The sequence below is a fragment of the Protobothrops mucrosquamatus genome, unplaced genomic scaffold, assembly GCF_001527695.2.
Source record: "Protobothrops mucrosquamatus isolate PMUCROS unplaced genomic scaffold, P.Mucros_1.0 scaffold2934, whole genome shotgun sequence".
Classification (NCBI taxonomy): domain Eukaryota; kingdom Metazoa; phylum Chordata; class Lepidosauria; order Squamata; family Viperidae; genus Protobothrops; species Protobothrops mucrosquamatus.
The window spans coordinates 232,511-248,147 of record NW_015388959.1 but is presented as its reverse complement, the minus strand read 5'-3'; the positions used below and the strand labels follow the sequence as shown (position 1 = coordinate 248,147).

The 15,637-nt window shown below is 43.5% G+C and overlaps 1 protein-coding gene across 1 annotated transcript in view; it reads left to right on the top strand.

The window, feature by feature from the left end:
- Positions 1–15,637, top strand: part of SNTB1 (syntrophin beta 1) — a gene marked incomplete at its 5' end in the record, with an annotated part of 32,950 nt that overhangs the window by 9,891 nt on the left and 7,422 nt on the right. The window contains 1 exon segment of the mRNA XM_015826032.2: positions 12,147–12,286. Within this exon segment, the coding sequence (XP_015681518.1) occupies positions 12,147–12,286 (140 nt within the window).

The window sequence follows — 15,637 nt, the reverse complement described above, 5'->3', positions numbered from 1 at the left end:
TTTCAACGAGGATGCTCCTGAAGAAGTTAAAGAATGTAGTAGCAATCTCTTTGTAACTCCTTGTTTGGGCTGTAGAGTACAAAAACATTGCGATATATCCTCAGATATGAACCTATCCTGTAACTGTCTTGCCCAATGAGAATGATATATATGGATTTTCCATTTCCATTTGGCTTCAGGTGCCTGGAAACAGTGCACATCCATGGATCTCAAATTGATTGATTAGATCTACAAAGCCGGTCATCTCACATAAAGACGCTGGGCCTCTTGCAGTGGTTGAAAACAACACAAAACAGCTGTGTGGAACACAGCAACAGCCAAGAGACCAAAGCCATTTAAACAACATAGCACATCATGAACTTTTACTAATAATCTGGCTCCTATTCCTGGGAATGTAAGCACATCTTAATGTCTTCTGAAAGACCAGGAGGCTGGGCCAAACTCCTCTCTCTTGCATAGGCATTGTAGTAACTGAAAAGACCCACTTCCTGGGGTCTGCACAGTGACATCCTCTCTGTTTATTGTGAAGCCTTCTGTTCCTCTAGGGCAGGGGTAGGCAACCTTGGCTCTTTTATGACTCGTGGACTTCAACTCCCAGAATTCCTGAGCCAGCATGGCTCAGCTTGGAAACCTCTCCCTTTCCCCTCAGCATGGATGGCTCAGGAATTCTGGGAGTTGAAGTCCACGAGTCATAAAAGAGCCAAGGTTGCCTACCCCTGCTCTAGGGCAGAGGTTCCCAACCAGGGGTGCGAGACGATATTCCAGGGGGTGCAAAAACTTGGGTTTTCACAATTATAGTGTGTATGCATCATTCGTTGCCGTTATTTTGAACTTTTGTAAGGGGTGCGAGAATATATCAGAAGCATTCTAGGGTTGCGGGGTATAGAAAAGGTTGGGGGCCACTGCTCTAGGGCACTAAAATTTCTGAGCACTTGTTGTGGCTCATCGGCTGCCAGCAGAGCAAGCAGCAGAGTCAGAGGAGGAGAGGGGGGCTGAGTCAACTTCGGAGCCTTTGGGAGGCTCTGATAAGGAAGCAGGATCAGAGCCGGGGCTGTCTGTCTGTGCCCAGGCAGAGAGGCAGCTGTCTTCGGGGCCTGAGCTGAATGAGGGGGAGAAGCAGATGGGGCCCATCCCAGATACACGTATGCATAGAGAGGAGAGGAGAGCAATGGAAGGAAATAAGGTAGCTCTTGGGTAAAAGAAGACGCGGACGCTAGCCAGCTCCTCCCTGGTTGGGAAATAAATAGTAGGGGTTTGGGAATGGCCTGTTGTCGCAGACAACCATTCGTTTTCCAGGGTACATCAATCAAGTCGGATTCCTTTGCCAGAACCAGGTTTGTCAGGATTACTGGCTCTGTATTTGAGGTGCCAACTGTTTCTCTGCTGGGAACTAATAGGTAGTGAATTTGCCTCAGCCGGTGTGAATAGGGACTGTTTTCTGCTTGGCTTAATCCTTGAAAGACTTTCTACCTGGAGTTCTCAAGTGAACAGAGATTGTTCTTGCCCTGCCCTTAATGTCAGAAGGGGAAAAGACTTTCCTTTGTGACTACTACTTTTTTGGTTTCGTCTACCCAATGTGAACAAAGATTGTTCCTGCCCTGTTTTAATAAAAGGGGTTTGTTTTACTTGCAAGTAAGTCGTTTCCCATTACTTGCGAAGGCTGGGTCAAAACAGCTCTTTAAAGATCCATTATTTATTAAATTTTTAGTCAGCACAATAATTTTGGACGCACTGCATTAAAAAAAATGGAATAAAACCCTGTCATCAGTTCAGGAAGCAGTAAAATAGTAGATGGATAAAAATAACCATCAATTTTGGTGTTAAGAATTCCCTATAAAACTGAGGATTAAAAGGCTTGTGTGTATCTGTGTGTGTGTGTGTTTTAATGCAACAAAATAACTATACGGGCACAGGCAAGTCTTAGAGAGGGCATTTCATAAATGAGACACAAAGGCTGCTTTCCGCAAGTATGTTTATAATAATTGTAAAATCAAAAGAACAAGATCATCAAGTATGAAAAATGCCATCTGGGTAGAAATGAGTAGTTGAAGGCCAACTTTTATGCAAACCATCAGAAAAAATGACCTTGAATTTTGAAAGCCTTAAAACGTTAGAATTGAAACTCCATGCCAAAGCATATGTTGTTCAGAACTGTTTCTCTCATCTTCTTCCAACATGTGGCTCAGATTAGTAGATTTTGCCAATACAAATACACAAGTCCAATTTTGATAATTCCTTTGCATCAGTAGTCACTCACAACAGGAAGTCATTGTTAAAACAGTATCCCTGTTCATTTTACTCTCCGTACGGACACACGCACGCACAAAACTAGAGTTCTGGATTGCTTATTAACAAAACATTAAAACACACTTGCAGATCACAAGGCAATCTAATAAAGGTGCAGTATTTGAAACAAAATCCATTAGTAATTAATTTGGCAAGCAGCACCAACAGTAATTAAACCAGTATTAAAAATAAGAGAAATTCAAAAGGCTTAAGGCAGGGGTGTCCAGCCTTGGCAACTTTAAGATTTGTGGACTTCAACTCCCAGAATTCCATGGCTTAAGGTTGTTAAGCTTAGGCACCCCTGGGTAAAAATTTCAAAAGATTTTTCAAGGAAAAAAAAAGTTCCCTTGATTTCTTGATTCCTCACCAGTCAAGGAAAGGGAACTATCGTTGGTTTAAAATAGTTAAATTTGGTGTTTGGGTGGAAATCACTGGAGCTATTGTTCGCTATGTGTCTTGAGAGCACTATGTTGGAGAAGATTATGGGTAGATGTTGACTCACAACCAGTTGCTTAACCATCATTTGAAGTTACCACAGCCCACCAAAAATTACTTTTATTGATTTACTATGCCCCCCCCCCCCAGTTACGTGACTCTATTTTGGATGTTTGGCAACTAGCTCACCTCAAGGCCATTTACAGCATCTTGTGGTCACATGACCTTGATTTGCCACTTTTTTGCAGGTTTCTGGCATTGAATTTCCAGCAAACATCCCATTGGGGCAATTGATTTGTTTGATGATCATGTTTGTGTAACGACTGCTGCAAAAAAAAATGTCATAAAATCAGATCCAGTCAATTTACGCCCATCATGACTTACTCTTGTTATTCCAGGCTTAATTATGGTCGTAAGTCAATAACTTACCTATCGTTAAAACTGTTTACCATTTTAGTGAAAATGCTTCCTAAATTTCTCATCCATTTCTACTTAGTTACATAAAAACAATTTCATTTAGCCTGGAACATACCGAACATAATCCCTCATACAGTTCAAAAACATTTTTCCCAGCTGTCTTGGGTATTTACTGGAATAACTAAGAGGCCTGGGATGTGACTTGAGATCATATCCAAAGGAATGAATAACTCCCCCAAATATTTAAAATATAAACCAGATGCCATATGATAGTAACTCTGCACCTGCTACCTCAAACAGTTTGTAACAAGTAAGTCCATTATTCAGACAGGAGGAGAAACTTCAGCTGTTAAAAGACTGTGCAGCCCTGAACTACTTTGCTTGTGACATCTGTAGAAATTAAGGATATTCTTTAGAATTAGTAGATTAATACCCTTTTTAATTGGCGGGGCTAGGATTAAAGAATTTGGCCATGCTGCGGGGGAATTCTGAGCCTGGGGAATCCTAATTATTTCAGAGGACATCTAGAAGATGGCTTAATGTGATTTGAAACGAAGTAATTAACAACATGTTTTGTGTAGTCTTGTTATCTTACTAATAGAGGAGGAGGAGGAGAAGGATGCCTTGTTTAGCTGACTCTGCCCAAACACTGGTTCTTCCTTATAAGCTTCAGATCCCTCCTGTGTGTGTCTCACTTCTCAATAACTCAGAGTCAAGTCAAACTTTATTATGGGTCACTGACCCAGTCTTCTTTATTGCTTGCTTTTCAATAACTCTAGTTCTCTCGTTTCTTAACACAGCAGATGAGACCTGTTGGGCTTTCAGAATTGTGATTTAGAGTTAATAATAATAATAATGATAATGATAAAGTTGGAAGGGACCTTGGAGGTCATCTAGTCCAACCCCCTGCTCAGGCAGGAAGCCCTATACCAGTGGTTCTCAACCTTTTTAATGCCACGACCCCACCGGTCGTAAGTCGAGGACTAAACCAGTCGTAAGTCGAGGACTAAACCGGTCGTAAGTCGAGGACTACCCAACTGGTCGTAAGTCGAGGACTTTCCCTGCCCGGGAGCACCACGCATGCGTGGTTCCGTCCCCTGTGCTGGCCGAGGCGTAGCTGGCAAGTGGCAGAGACAGAGCAGGCCGACCACCAGCTGGCCCAGTCCAAGGGAGGTAAGGCACCCGCTGGAAAAGGGGGGAAAATGGCGGACAAAAAAAATGGCGGGAAAAAAAAATGGCGGACAGCCTTACTTGGCGACCCCCATGAAATGGTCGATCGACCCCAAATGGGGTCCCGACCCACAGGTTGAGAACCACTGCCCTATACCATTTCAGGACAAATTGCTGTCCAGTCTCTTCTTAAAAACCTCCAGTGTTGGAGCATTCACCGCTTCTGGAGGCAGGTAGTTCCACTGGTTAATTGTTTTAACTGTCAGGAAGTTTCTCCTTAGTTCTAGGTTGCTTCTCTCCTTTATTAGTTTCCATCCGTTGCTTCTTGTCCTGCCCTCAGGTGCTTTGGAGAATAGCTTGACTCCCTCTTCTTTGTGGCAGCCCCTGAGATATTGGAACACTGTTACCACAGTCTACTTGATTAAAACTTTGTCTCAGTCAAATAAAGTATAGTAATTACATCCCTAAAGGAGGAAGCATTTAAAAAATTAAACTTTGTCTCAATCAAGTAAACTACAGCAATTACATCCATAAAGGATGGAATCTCCCAAGTCTGCAGGAAAAATCTCTCTCGGATCACCAGAAGAGTCCATACCAACCACTTTGAACTCAATGACAATGACATTAAGTTTATAGATAGGCAAATTATTTAGTACAAATAATAATTTTTTTAATGATTAGTCCAAATTTTTTTGTCTGCCCAAGCTGTCCTTTTTGCTTCTTTGGAAATGTTGGTGCTCTGTATGTGCATCACCAGGAGTAGTGAAATCATTGTGATGCTATTGTGCTACAGTACAGGTAGTCCTCGACCTAACAGCAGTTCATTTAGTGACCTCTTGAAGTTACAACAGCACTGAAAAAAGTGACTTATGACCGTTTTTCACACTTACGACCGTTGCAGCATCCCCGTGGTCACGTGATCAAAATTCAGACGGTTGGCAACTGACTCATATTTATAACGGTTGCACATCCCGGGGTCATGTGATCAATTTTTGCAGCCTTCTGACAAGCAAAGCCAACGGGGAATCCAGATTCACTTAATTACTGTGTTGCGAACTTAACAACTGCAGTGATTCACTTAAAGATTGGCAAGAAAGGTCGTGGGGCAAAATTCACTTAGCAACAGTCTCGCTTAGCAACAGAAATGTTGGGCTCAATTGTGGTTGCAAGTTGAGAGATACCTGTAGATTTTTTTTCCCCACATTCTCTATCCTAAAGCAGGGGTCCCCAGCCTTGGCCATTTTATGACTTGTGGACTTCAACTCCCAGAATTCCTCAGCCAGCATGGCTGGCTGAGGAATTCTGGGAGTTGAAGTCCACAAGTCATAAAGTGGCCAAGGCTGGGGACCCCTGTCCTAAAGGATGGAGTGGATCAGTTGTACACTGCAGATTATTAGTCTTTAACCAGACCGAAGCATTCCGAGCAGGGACTGCTGGAGTAAACTGTAACCAAAATAAAGAAAGTGCCTGGGAGACTTGAGGAATAAATTGAAAACGTTGCTTTTTCAAATCTGCATTGCAGATAGCATGTAATGTGTTAATATGATTTCAGTGTAAAGGTCGACAGCTTTAGTCATCTTCCATCGTCCAGTAATCTGAAGAAAAAAATAACACTGCATTGCATTCATTAGTTTGCAGCATGCATGTCTGATTCAAAACCTTGCCAATATTGGACAAGGTTAAGATGGTTCCCTATAAAAAAATTACTTGTAGATTTTGTTGAAACTGAGAGCTACAGGTAGTCTTCGGCTTACAACCATTCGTTTAGTGACTGTTTGAAGTTACAACACTGAAAAAAGTGACTTATGACCATTTTGCACACTTAAAACTATTGCAGCATCCCCATGGTCGCATGATCAAAATTTAGACACTTGGCAACTGGCATGTATTTATGAGGGTTGCAGTGTCCCTGGGTCATGTGTAATTTTTGCGACCTTCTGACAAGCAAAGTCAATGTGGAAGCCAGATTCACTTAACAACCATGTTACTAACTTAACAACTGCAGTGATTTACTGACCAACTGTTGCAACAGAAATTTTGGACACAATTTTGGACACAGGACTACCTGTATATATCTTTGCCTTCAGAGTTACAAAAGAAGCACGTTTCAGCAATTGTTAACATTACATAAAAATATATGATGCAAGTTTGGGGCTTGGTGGGTGATTTCATCTCTCATAAATAAGCTTAAGTAGCAAACAATTCTATAGTGGGACACGTACCAGAAAATGGAGATTTCCAGAAGGTATAAGAAACTTTTCATTAATCTACTTATCTATCATTCTATATACAAGCCATGTTTTATTATCAGTAAGAAATGTTCTGGCACCTTAGATAAGGCTAGAGAAAATGCAGTTTTAGTATAATTTATTTGGTATAAAAATAAAAATAAACAATTTCATTTGACTTTTGGACCAGGATCAGTGGAATTTGGCAACAGAATTGGCGATAATGGAACTTCCTTTTGGCTTTGCATTGTGTCTAAATTAAGTCACTCTAGCTTGTTCAGTGGATTCTCATTTCAAAAGGCCTTTGTTTTGTTCTTGGAAAACATAAGCATTTTATCTGACTGTACTTTATTATGTTTACTGATTAATTGTCTTAATAAGTATTGGCATGAAAGGAGACCAAGAAGAGTGTAATAAATCAATTCCCAATGGCTAATATATGGCAAGGACCCTAATCAAGTCAATATTATTCTACATTTAATTCTTTCTTTGTAGCAGAATGGACAAATATATTCTCCCTTACACCAGGGGTGTCAAACTTGATTTTATTGAGGGCTGCATCAGCATTGTGGTTGCCTGCGGGGGGGGCGGCATGGCTGGGGGGGCATGGCCAGTTCATTGTCACTCGTGTCAGGGGGCGGGGGGCAGGAGGGATTCAGGAGTCTTCAGCAGAGGGGGCAGGACCGGGGTGGGTGCCGGGGCCTAGTCCACCAGAGGAACGTCACCATCACTGAGGCTGCGTGGAGGACCTAGGGATGGCAGTGCGGGCTGCCTGGGGCCCTGGGTGGCAGGGGGCAGGCACCCAGCCCTCGAGCTCCCAGAGCGCCAGGACCCCATGGCCCAACCCAGCCCTGCTTTTCTTGGTGGCCACTTGGCGTATCCAGCAGGCTAGATCGTGTGCCTTTCCCTGCACCCCTACCTTCACCTGCCGCTTGGAAGGTCAGCCCAGCAGCTGCGGCTCTCAGGCCCACCTGCACTGCATGGGCTGCTCAGCCCCGGGGTGCACCGGTCGAGAAATCGGCAGCCTGCAGCTACTGCTGGGTACCGCTCACCGCCTCCTGTGAGCGTGCCTGGGGGAGGTGCCCAGGCAGGGTGGGCTGGGGCACCGGGGTCTGGTTCCTTGCCCACTCCGGATCCGGGCCCATCGTGGGCTGGATTTGTCCCTCTTGACTTTGACATGTCTGTCCTACACTGTCAGATCGTGTCATGGCAAAATAAGAACCACAGTGCCTTTTGTGTCCATAGAAATGGCAATATAGGAGTAAAAACATGTTAAAGTGCTCATGTGATTTTAAACTATGACAGCATTGACGACAAGGAATTCCATTCTGGATAAACGCTTAATTCCTTTCTGTAACAAGCCCTGATAATTGTGTGAAGGGATTTAATCATGATGGAATGTTTTAAAGCCTACTTATCCTTCCCCATTCCCCCTTTTCTTTGGGTGGATGTAGCCTTTGCACCAACCCCACAGGGACATAAAAAAGCATTCTACAAAAGTTGAACATGTAAAAGCCAGCCATAGATACCAAGCGGAACTTAATATTTCTACACAATTTCTCCAGTCTTTTGCATTATCTCTGGATGAAAATTTTCCCAATCTGGCCTCATTGTATGTTTTTCCATCTTCCCATTAAGTTGTTTGTCTTTTTTCTAGTGTGGCCAGAACAATCACAATAAGGAAAGATTTTGGTTTGGCTATGACTTATGGCCATGAACTAGGACGGGGGTAGGCAACCTTGGCTCTTTTACGACTCGTGGACTTCAACTCCCAGAATTCCTGAGCCAGCATGGCTCAGCTTGGAAACCTCTCCCTTTCCCCTCAGCATGGCTGGCTCAGGAATTCTGGGAGTTGAAGTCCACGAGTCACAAAAGAGCCAAGGTTGCCTACCCCTGTCCTAGGACATTGCTTGGTTTACAGCCCAAGGCAGAACTTCAGCAGCCTATTCATCTCCTCAACCTTTCAGTCAACTCTTAGCAGAGAAAAGGGTATTACAGCCAAGGTTGTGTAGCCCTCTTCCTTCCAATTCCAACTGCTTTGTCGCTGGCATCACTGTTTTTGTTAGGGACTGACAACGGCTTGTATTGTGCTCTCTGGAGGATTTTGTATACCTTGGCAAATGTCCAGATCTGATAGTGAAATAGGACGGCTTTGTAGAGCATATTTGGATGGATCAGGAAGAGATTAGAAACGAAAACCTAGCCTCTAGTTTCTTTTCATTTTCCTCTTTGCAATAATTCCCCCAGTATTGCCTCCTTCCGTGGCATCAGGGTCAAAGGTATAATATAGTCCATTTCCTGCTGCGTGGGAAGTTTCAACATCCTGTGTTCACAGTTGCCTGGCGCTAATCAGTGTCAGCCTTGGAAATTACCTTGTTTTCATGGACTTTGAGTGATTACAAATGAAACTCTGCAAGGCCTGGGCCACTGGATTATATATTTGAAATGCTTTTCTTCTGCCCTGCGGTTCCCTTTGCTTCAGACGCTTGACAACTGACTCACATTTATGACGATTGCAGTGTCCCGGGGCCATGTGATCACTGTTTGTAACCTTGTGACAAAGTCATTAGGGAAGGCAGATTCACTTAACGTTCGTGTTACTGACTTAACAACTGTGGCAAAAAGGTCATAAAATGAGACAAAAGTCACTTAACAGATGTCTCGCCTAGCAACAGAAATTTTGGATTCAATTGTAGTCATAAGTTGAGGACTCCTGCAGTAGCTTCATCTTCATTATATGTATTCAAGCCTAGGCTAGGCATCCATCAGTCAGGGGTGCTTTAACTTTAAATTCCTGCACTAAGCGGGGGGGGGGGGGGTTGGACTTAATGGCCTCTATGGCCCCTTCTCACTTAGATTCTGTATATCTAAAACATTCTTGAAGTGGGTTAATGGCTACGAGGAAGGAGAAATTACTTTTGCCTTGAAAAGCAGCCCCGCTTTATGAAACCCAAAAGCACTTTAATTAAATTCCAACCTGCTTGAATACCTGCTAAAACCTGTTGGAGCTTGCCAATAAGAAAAAAGATTGTTTACTAAACAGGGACTCTAATTAAAATAGCTGTTCTCTGTTAATAATAAAGAATAGTTTTGCAAAAAGAAAAAAACAAAAGTCCATTTAATTACCGGTCAGCCTCATGGTAAACAATCCATTTTTAATCCATTCAGCCAAATCTTCATTGAACGGTGATCTTAATATAAGAAATTAAAAAAGCGGTCCATTTAATTGAATTGTTTTATTTTACTTTTTTTTATTTTATTTATTATGACTCCCATCTCCCCTGCAAGGTGACTCTGGGCAGCTTGCAAGTTACAAAACAAGTAAAAATAATGAAAGCATGTTAACACGTTAAAATTATACAGATTGAATGTTGAAAACTGTACTAAAACCAAAACTAAGAGAGCTAAGAGACGGACGGGACAGGGATGAGGTCCTCTTACCCCATCAGCCACCTCCAGCAGTGAGCGCCCTCCTTGGGGACCCAGGCCAACAGCAAAGCCAGGTTTTGGTACCCTTCTGGAAGGCCAGAAGGGGATGGGCAGTTCTCACCTCCTGTGGGTAGAATGTTCCAGAGGGCCACAGCCTAAAAGGCTCTTCTCCTTGAACCCCCCTGCTGGAATTCCTTAGCACAGTGGTTCTCAACCTTTTTAATGCCGCGACCCCAACCGGTCGTAAGTCGAGGACTAAACCAGTCGTAAGTCGAGGACTAAACCGGTCGTAAGTCGAGGACTACCCAACCGGTCGTAAGTTGAGGACTTTCCCTGCCTGGGAGCGCCGCGCATGCGTGGTTCCGCCCCCTGCGCCGGCCGAGGCGTAGCTGGCAAGCGGCAGAGACGGAGCAGGCCGACCACCAGCTGGCCCAGCCCAAGGGAGGTAAGGCACCCGCCGGAAAAGGNGGAAAAATGGCGGACAAAAAAAATGGCAGACAGCCTTGCTTGGCGACCCCCGTGAAATGGTCGATCGACCCCAAATGGGGTCCCGACCCACAGGTTGAGAACCACTGCCTTAGCAGATGGGATCCATGGTAGGCCTCTTTCACTGGCACGTGGGGCAGGCTTTTGAATTGGGGAGAGACGGTTCCTCAAGATACCCTGGACCCAGGGGTAGGCAACCTTGGCTCTTTTATGACTCGTGGACTTCAACTCCCAGAATTCCTGAGCCAGCATAGCTGGCTCCATGGACCCATGTCATGTAAGCCTTCATTGCTTCAACAGCAATGAAAATAATATTACATTGAGCCATTCTTATTGATTTTTTTTTCTCCTTTGATAAATAACAGGTCACTTTCCACTCTGGACAAAGCAGCCTGTATATAAATAAGTGGGGATCATACTCCCCAAAGAGAGCTCCTTTGCTTCCCATCATTAAACTGGACTCCAGAATACCTGTTCAATTCTCCTTGCTGCACACCTCAGGACTTTGTTAGTAATGGCCTCCCCTTTGCAAAATTGTTCTCCAGGAAGCTAATTTGGCCGCATTTAAAACCAGAGAGTTGAAAAGGCATTTGGAAGCCATCTAATGACATTTTCTGATTTTTTTTCCCCTTCCTCCAGACTGTATTGAAGATGCAGCTTCAAAAAGATATAACTTATCTCTTTGTTTCAGGGTTGTTGTTTTTTTTAAGTGTTATGCCTTTTGTATCATTGTGAAGTTCTGGGAGAAGAACATATAGGGATGGATGGATGGATGGATGGATGGATGGATGGATGGATGGATGGATGGATGGATGGATGGATGAGAGGATGAAGTGCTTTTAGAAATAAATGTAAGATGAATCCCAGAGGAATGGTGAGAAGTCACAAGTTATAGGTCTTAGCACTTGCCTGTATGATAGATAGTCCCCTCTCTTGGTTTGGGGACAAACTAAAGTTTCTCAAGAAATCCTTCATCTCGGGACCAGCAAGGAGGCAGGATAGAATTGGGAAGGGACACTTCAAGAGAAGGAAAGTTTAGATCTTTTTTTAGTATCCTCAGGTGGATTGGCAGACAAAGGCATTCAGCAGGGAAGGGAAAATAGCTTATAAAAGAAAACCTACCAGATAACATGTATAAAACCTATACAATCAGAAAAAGAGCACTTCTTTGCACAGTGAAACTGTCAGGAAGGCTACAAAAAAAAAAAAGATTGGATGAATTTATGAAAGACAGGCCTGTCTGTTCAATCTTGAAGACTCAATATGTTCTGCTGATTGAGGAAGGCCTCCCTCCAAATACCAGGGAACACCAGAGGGAAGATATACAGTATTCATTTCACACCAATGACTCATAGCATCTTCTAATGTCATCCAACCATGGCCGAGCCAAAATAGCAGTAATGAGGACAAGCTTTACATCATCTCAGTGATAGCTGGAAGTACAGAGGTTATAAATCAGCAGCCGGAGAAATGTTCCCTGCCTCAGTTTCCTGCTTAAAAGCATCTATCCCAAGGCCAGGAATGTTTTGTTGGCTTGCTGTGGGCAGCAAAGTTTGAACAAAGGTGGGCCTGGCTATGACCCAGCAGGGCTGGTCTTAGGTTTTGATACTGTGGTTTTGGCATGGGAAAAGTAGCGTCCCCCTGAATCCTTTCCTTTTGCCTCTTTCATTGGAAGTCTTGCTTTGTTTTGTCCAGGTGCTGGGAGAGAATGAGAAGCCTTGGAAAGCAGTATTGGTTGCCTTGACGGAGAAGGATCTCTTGATATTTGAAAGCATGCCACGCATCAAGGAAGCTTGGTTCACTCCACTGCATTCCTATCCTCTCTTAGCTACCAGGTATGTTCTATATCTATCTGTCTGTCTGTCTACCTACCTACCTACCTACCTACCTACCTACCTACATACATACATACATACATACATACATACATACATACATACATATATTACCTTGAGTGGTTTTTTTTATGCACCCTGCACCAGGAAAATTATAAAACTATAAAAAGTTTTAATGGAATAAAATATACCTAGCTTTCGCTGGCCACTGCCAGCATCGTCAGGGTAACCTCCAGAAGGTGGGGAGGCTATTCATAAGCGTTGCGCCCGGCTCCTAGCCCTCGTCACGGGCCCCAGGCGGATTGGCTAGGGTCCGTGACGAGGGCTAGGAGCCGGGCGCAAGGAGCTAGGAGCCGGGCGCAAGGAGCTGGGGCCCGTGACGAGGGCTAGGAGCCGGGCGCAACGAGCGCAATGCTTATGAATAGCCTCACCACCTTCTGGAGGTTACCCTGACGATGCTGGCAGTGGCCAGCGAAAGCTAGGTATATTTTATTCCATTAAAAATATATTCCCATGTTTTTCACCTCCCATTTTAGCCAGAGGGGCTTATGCAGATCTGTAATAAAACAGATTCTCCCCTCTGGCTACAATTAAAAAGGTACAAGACGAAAAATAACTGGTGAGAGAGAGAGAGAGATAAGAAATAACAGACCTTGTGTTTCCATAATAGGAAATAGTGTGGCATTATTTTATTAACGGGTTTCTATGTAGGTAGTCCTCAACTTACGACTGGTTGCTTAGCGGCCATTTCAAAGTTGCAATGGACCCCACAAAAACTATCCCAAAGGTGCTTTTTCCAAAAGGCGACTGGTTTATTGTTTGAAACTGTTTCACTTCTTAGTTGACCAGTTCAGAGACCCCTACAATAAAGCATGGACCGTCAATGGAAGGTTCAGGCATTTGATCAGCTTCTGCTCACCACAGGAGAGAAGTTCTCATGTTACCAGCCAAAGCTGGCCCATGTAGTGATAACCGTTGAGCTGTCACTAGGGAAAACATTTCTCACATAGTTGAGGAGAACAAATGGAGATGAATAACTTGTTGAAGGGCCAGCCTCCCAACATAACATTCTGATGAAACAAGAGTAAGAAACTAATAGCTGCAGGAAAAAAAATTCAGCCATCATGATTTCTGTACATGATTTGGGGCTTAAAACTAACTCATTGGCTTGAAACAGTGGAACCAGCTGAAACTCTGACCCAAATCCTAATGCATGTTTAATTGGACTGCAGTTTTTATTATCTTGGATTCCCCGTGCCTTTTAGACACACTTTGCCTGACTCTGTGTTTGTTTTGTTCTGCAAACCGCATGAGAAACCTGAGCAACTTTGCAACCTCTGAACAGCCCCACAAGCTAGTGAAATGTCTGTGGTATCCAGTTCCCTCTTTCTATAGACAGGAAGGTTATCTTAGGACAACTACTTACAAAAGAACAACTAAGTTGCCACAAGCACACACCTGTCGAAGTCGGAGGGACTGGAAATCTACTTCAGATGCAGTTTCTTCTTTGAAACATTGCCTTGTATCCTCATAACCAGTTACATCAGAAACTCACCAGTCAGCTATTTTAGATACAGGTAATCCTCGACTTAGGATCACAAGTGAGCCCAAAGTTTTTGCTGCTAAACAAGGCGGTTGTTAAGAGAGTTTTGCCCCATTTTACAATCCTTTTTTTTTTTTGCCACAGTTGTGAAGGTTTAACAACTTAACAACTGCAATTGTTAAGTGAATCATGCAGTCATTAAACAAATCTGGCTTCTCCCATTGACTTTGCTTGTTGGAAACCAGCTGGGAAGGTTACAAATGGTGATCACATGACCATGTGCAACTGGCATAAATACATGCCAGTTGTCAAGTGCCCAAATTTTGATCACATGACCAGGGGAATGGTACAACGATTGTAAATGTGAAGACCTGTCATAATTCACTTTTCCCAGTGCTGTTGTAACTTTGAACAGTCACTAAACAAATGATTGTTAGTTGAGGACTACTGTGTTTCCCCGAAAATAAGATCTGGTCTTTTTTTTTTTTTTTTTTTGCCCCAAAAAGAGGCACCAGATCTTATTTTGGGGGGGATGTCTTACCCGTTTACCTTAGGACTGCCACTACCAGGCCTCCCACCCCCGACACCTGTCGCACCGCTGCCCGAGTTCTTCTGCGGGCACTTGTGGCTGCTCATGGCTCGATGCCGCCGCTCGCAGCAGGAGGCCGCAAGCCACGTTGCGCCGGTGCCGTCGCTCGCGCGTGCTCTGACACAACACGCCACGCGGCCTCCTGTTTCTTGTCTGAACTTGAAGTTTGGTAAACATTTTCCAAAACTTTTTAAAAATAGAAAAGTCCAAAGAGTTCAATTATGAAGAATTCGAAGTTAAAGTGTCTTGACATAGACTTCTCAGTTTCACTTTGTAAACTATCAGTGCCTGAATGTTATGATGCTGTAGAGCAAAACCTTAATAAGACGCTTATTTTGTGGGGATGTGTCTAGAAATGCAAGGTTTAAGAGAGAATGTGTTAGAAAGATTTTGTAAGATTTGTAAATGGGGAACAAGAAAACACAGGTTTGTGGATGAACAGATGCAAGAATGGACAAGTTCTGTCTTCTTAACTTGGTTGTTTGAGAGGGAGAAGGTTAAGCCAGATCTCCTTAAAGTTAAAGCCAGCTTAGTCTAGTGGTTAAGGTGCTACACTAGGAGCAGGGAAATTTGAGTTCTGGTCTTGGGTTAGAATATTAAATTTAGTAGCTGGAACAGCAAAGTGTACAATAGGCCATTACACACAGTTGTAGTTGATTAGTTAGAGCAGGGGTAGGCAACCTTGGCTCTTTTATGACTCGTGGACTTCAACTCCCAGAATTCCTGAGCCAGCTATGCTGGCTCAGGAATTCTGGGAGTTGAAGTCCACGAGTCATAAAAGAGCCAAGGTTGCCTACCCCTGAGTTAGAGAGTGCTGACACATAGATGAGGCAATCTGTGCTGTGATTGGTTGCTGTGGGTGTAAAGGGGGAGTTTCCCTTTTTCCCGCTTTTTTCTTCTGTACACTTTGTATACCTCATAATGTCCCTGTATTCCTGACTATCTTGTTTGCTGTAAATATAAATGTTATATTTACAGCAAAAAATAAATACATTTATTTATGTAAAACTACAAGCTCGTCTCAGTGTCTCTGACTTTTTGTGGACAGCTGCTGTGCAATTCCATGACATCTTGCTTTAGGCATGAAACTAGCTTTGAGCCAGTCACTTTCTCTCAGTCATAGGAAGAAAGCAATGGCAAACCATTTCCAAAATGTGGTCAAGAAAACTGCAGGGACTTATTTAGGCAGTTGCCAGGAATCAAGACTGATGTGAATCCA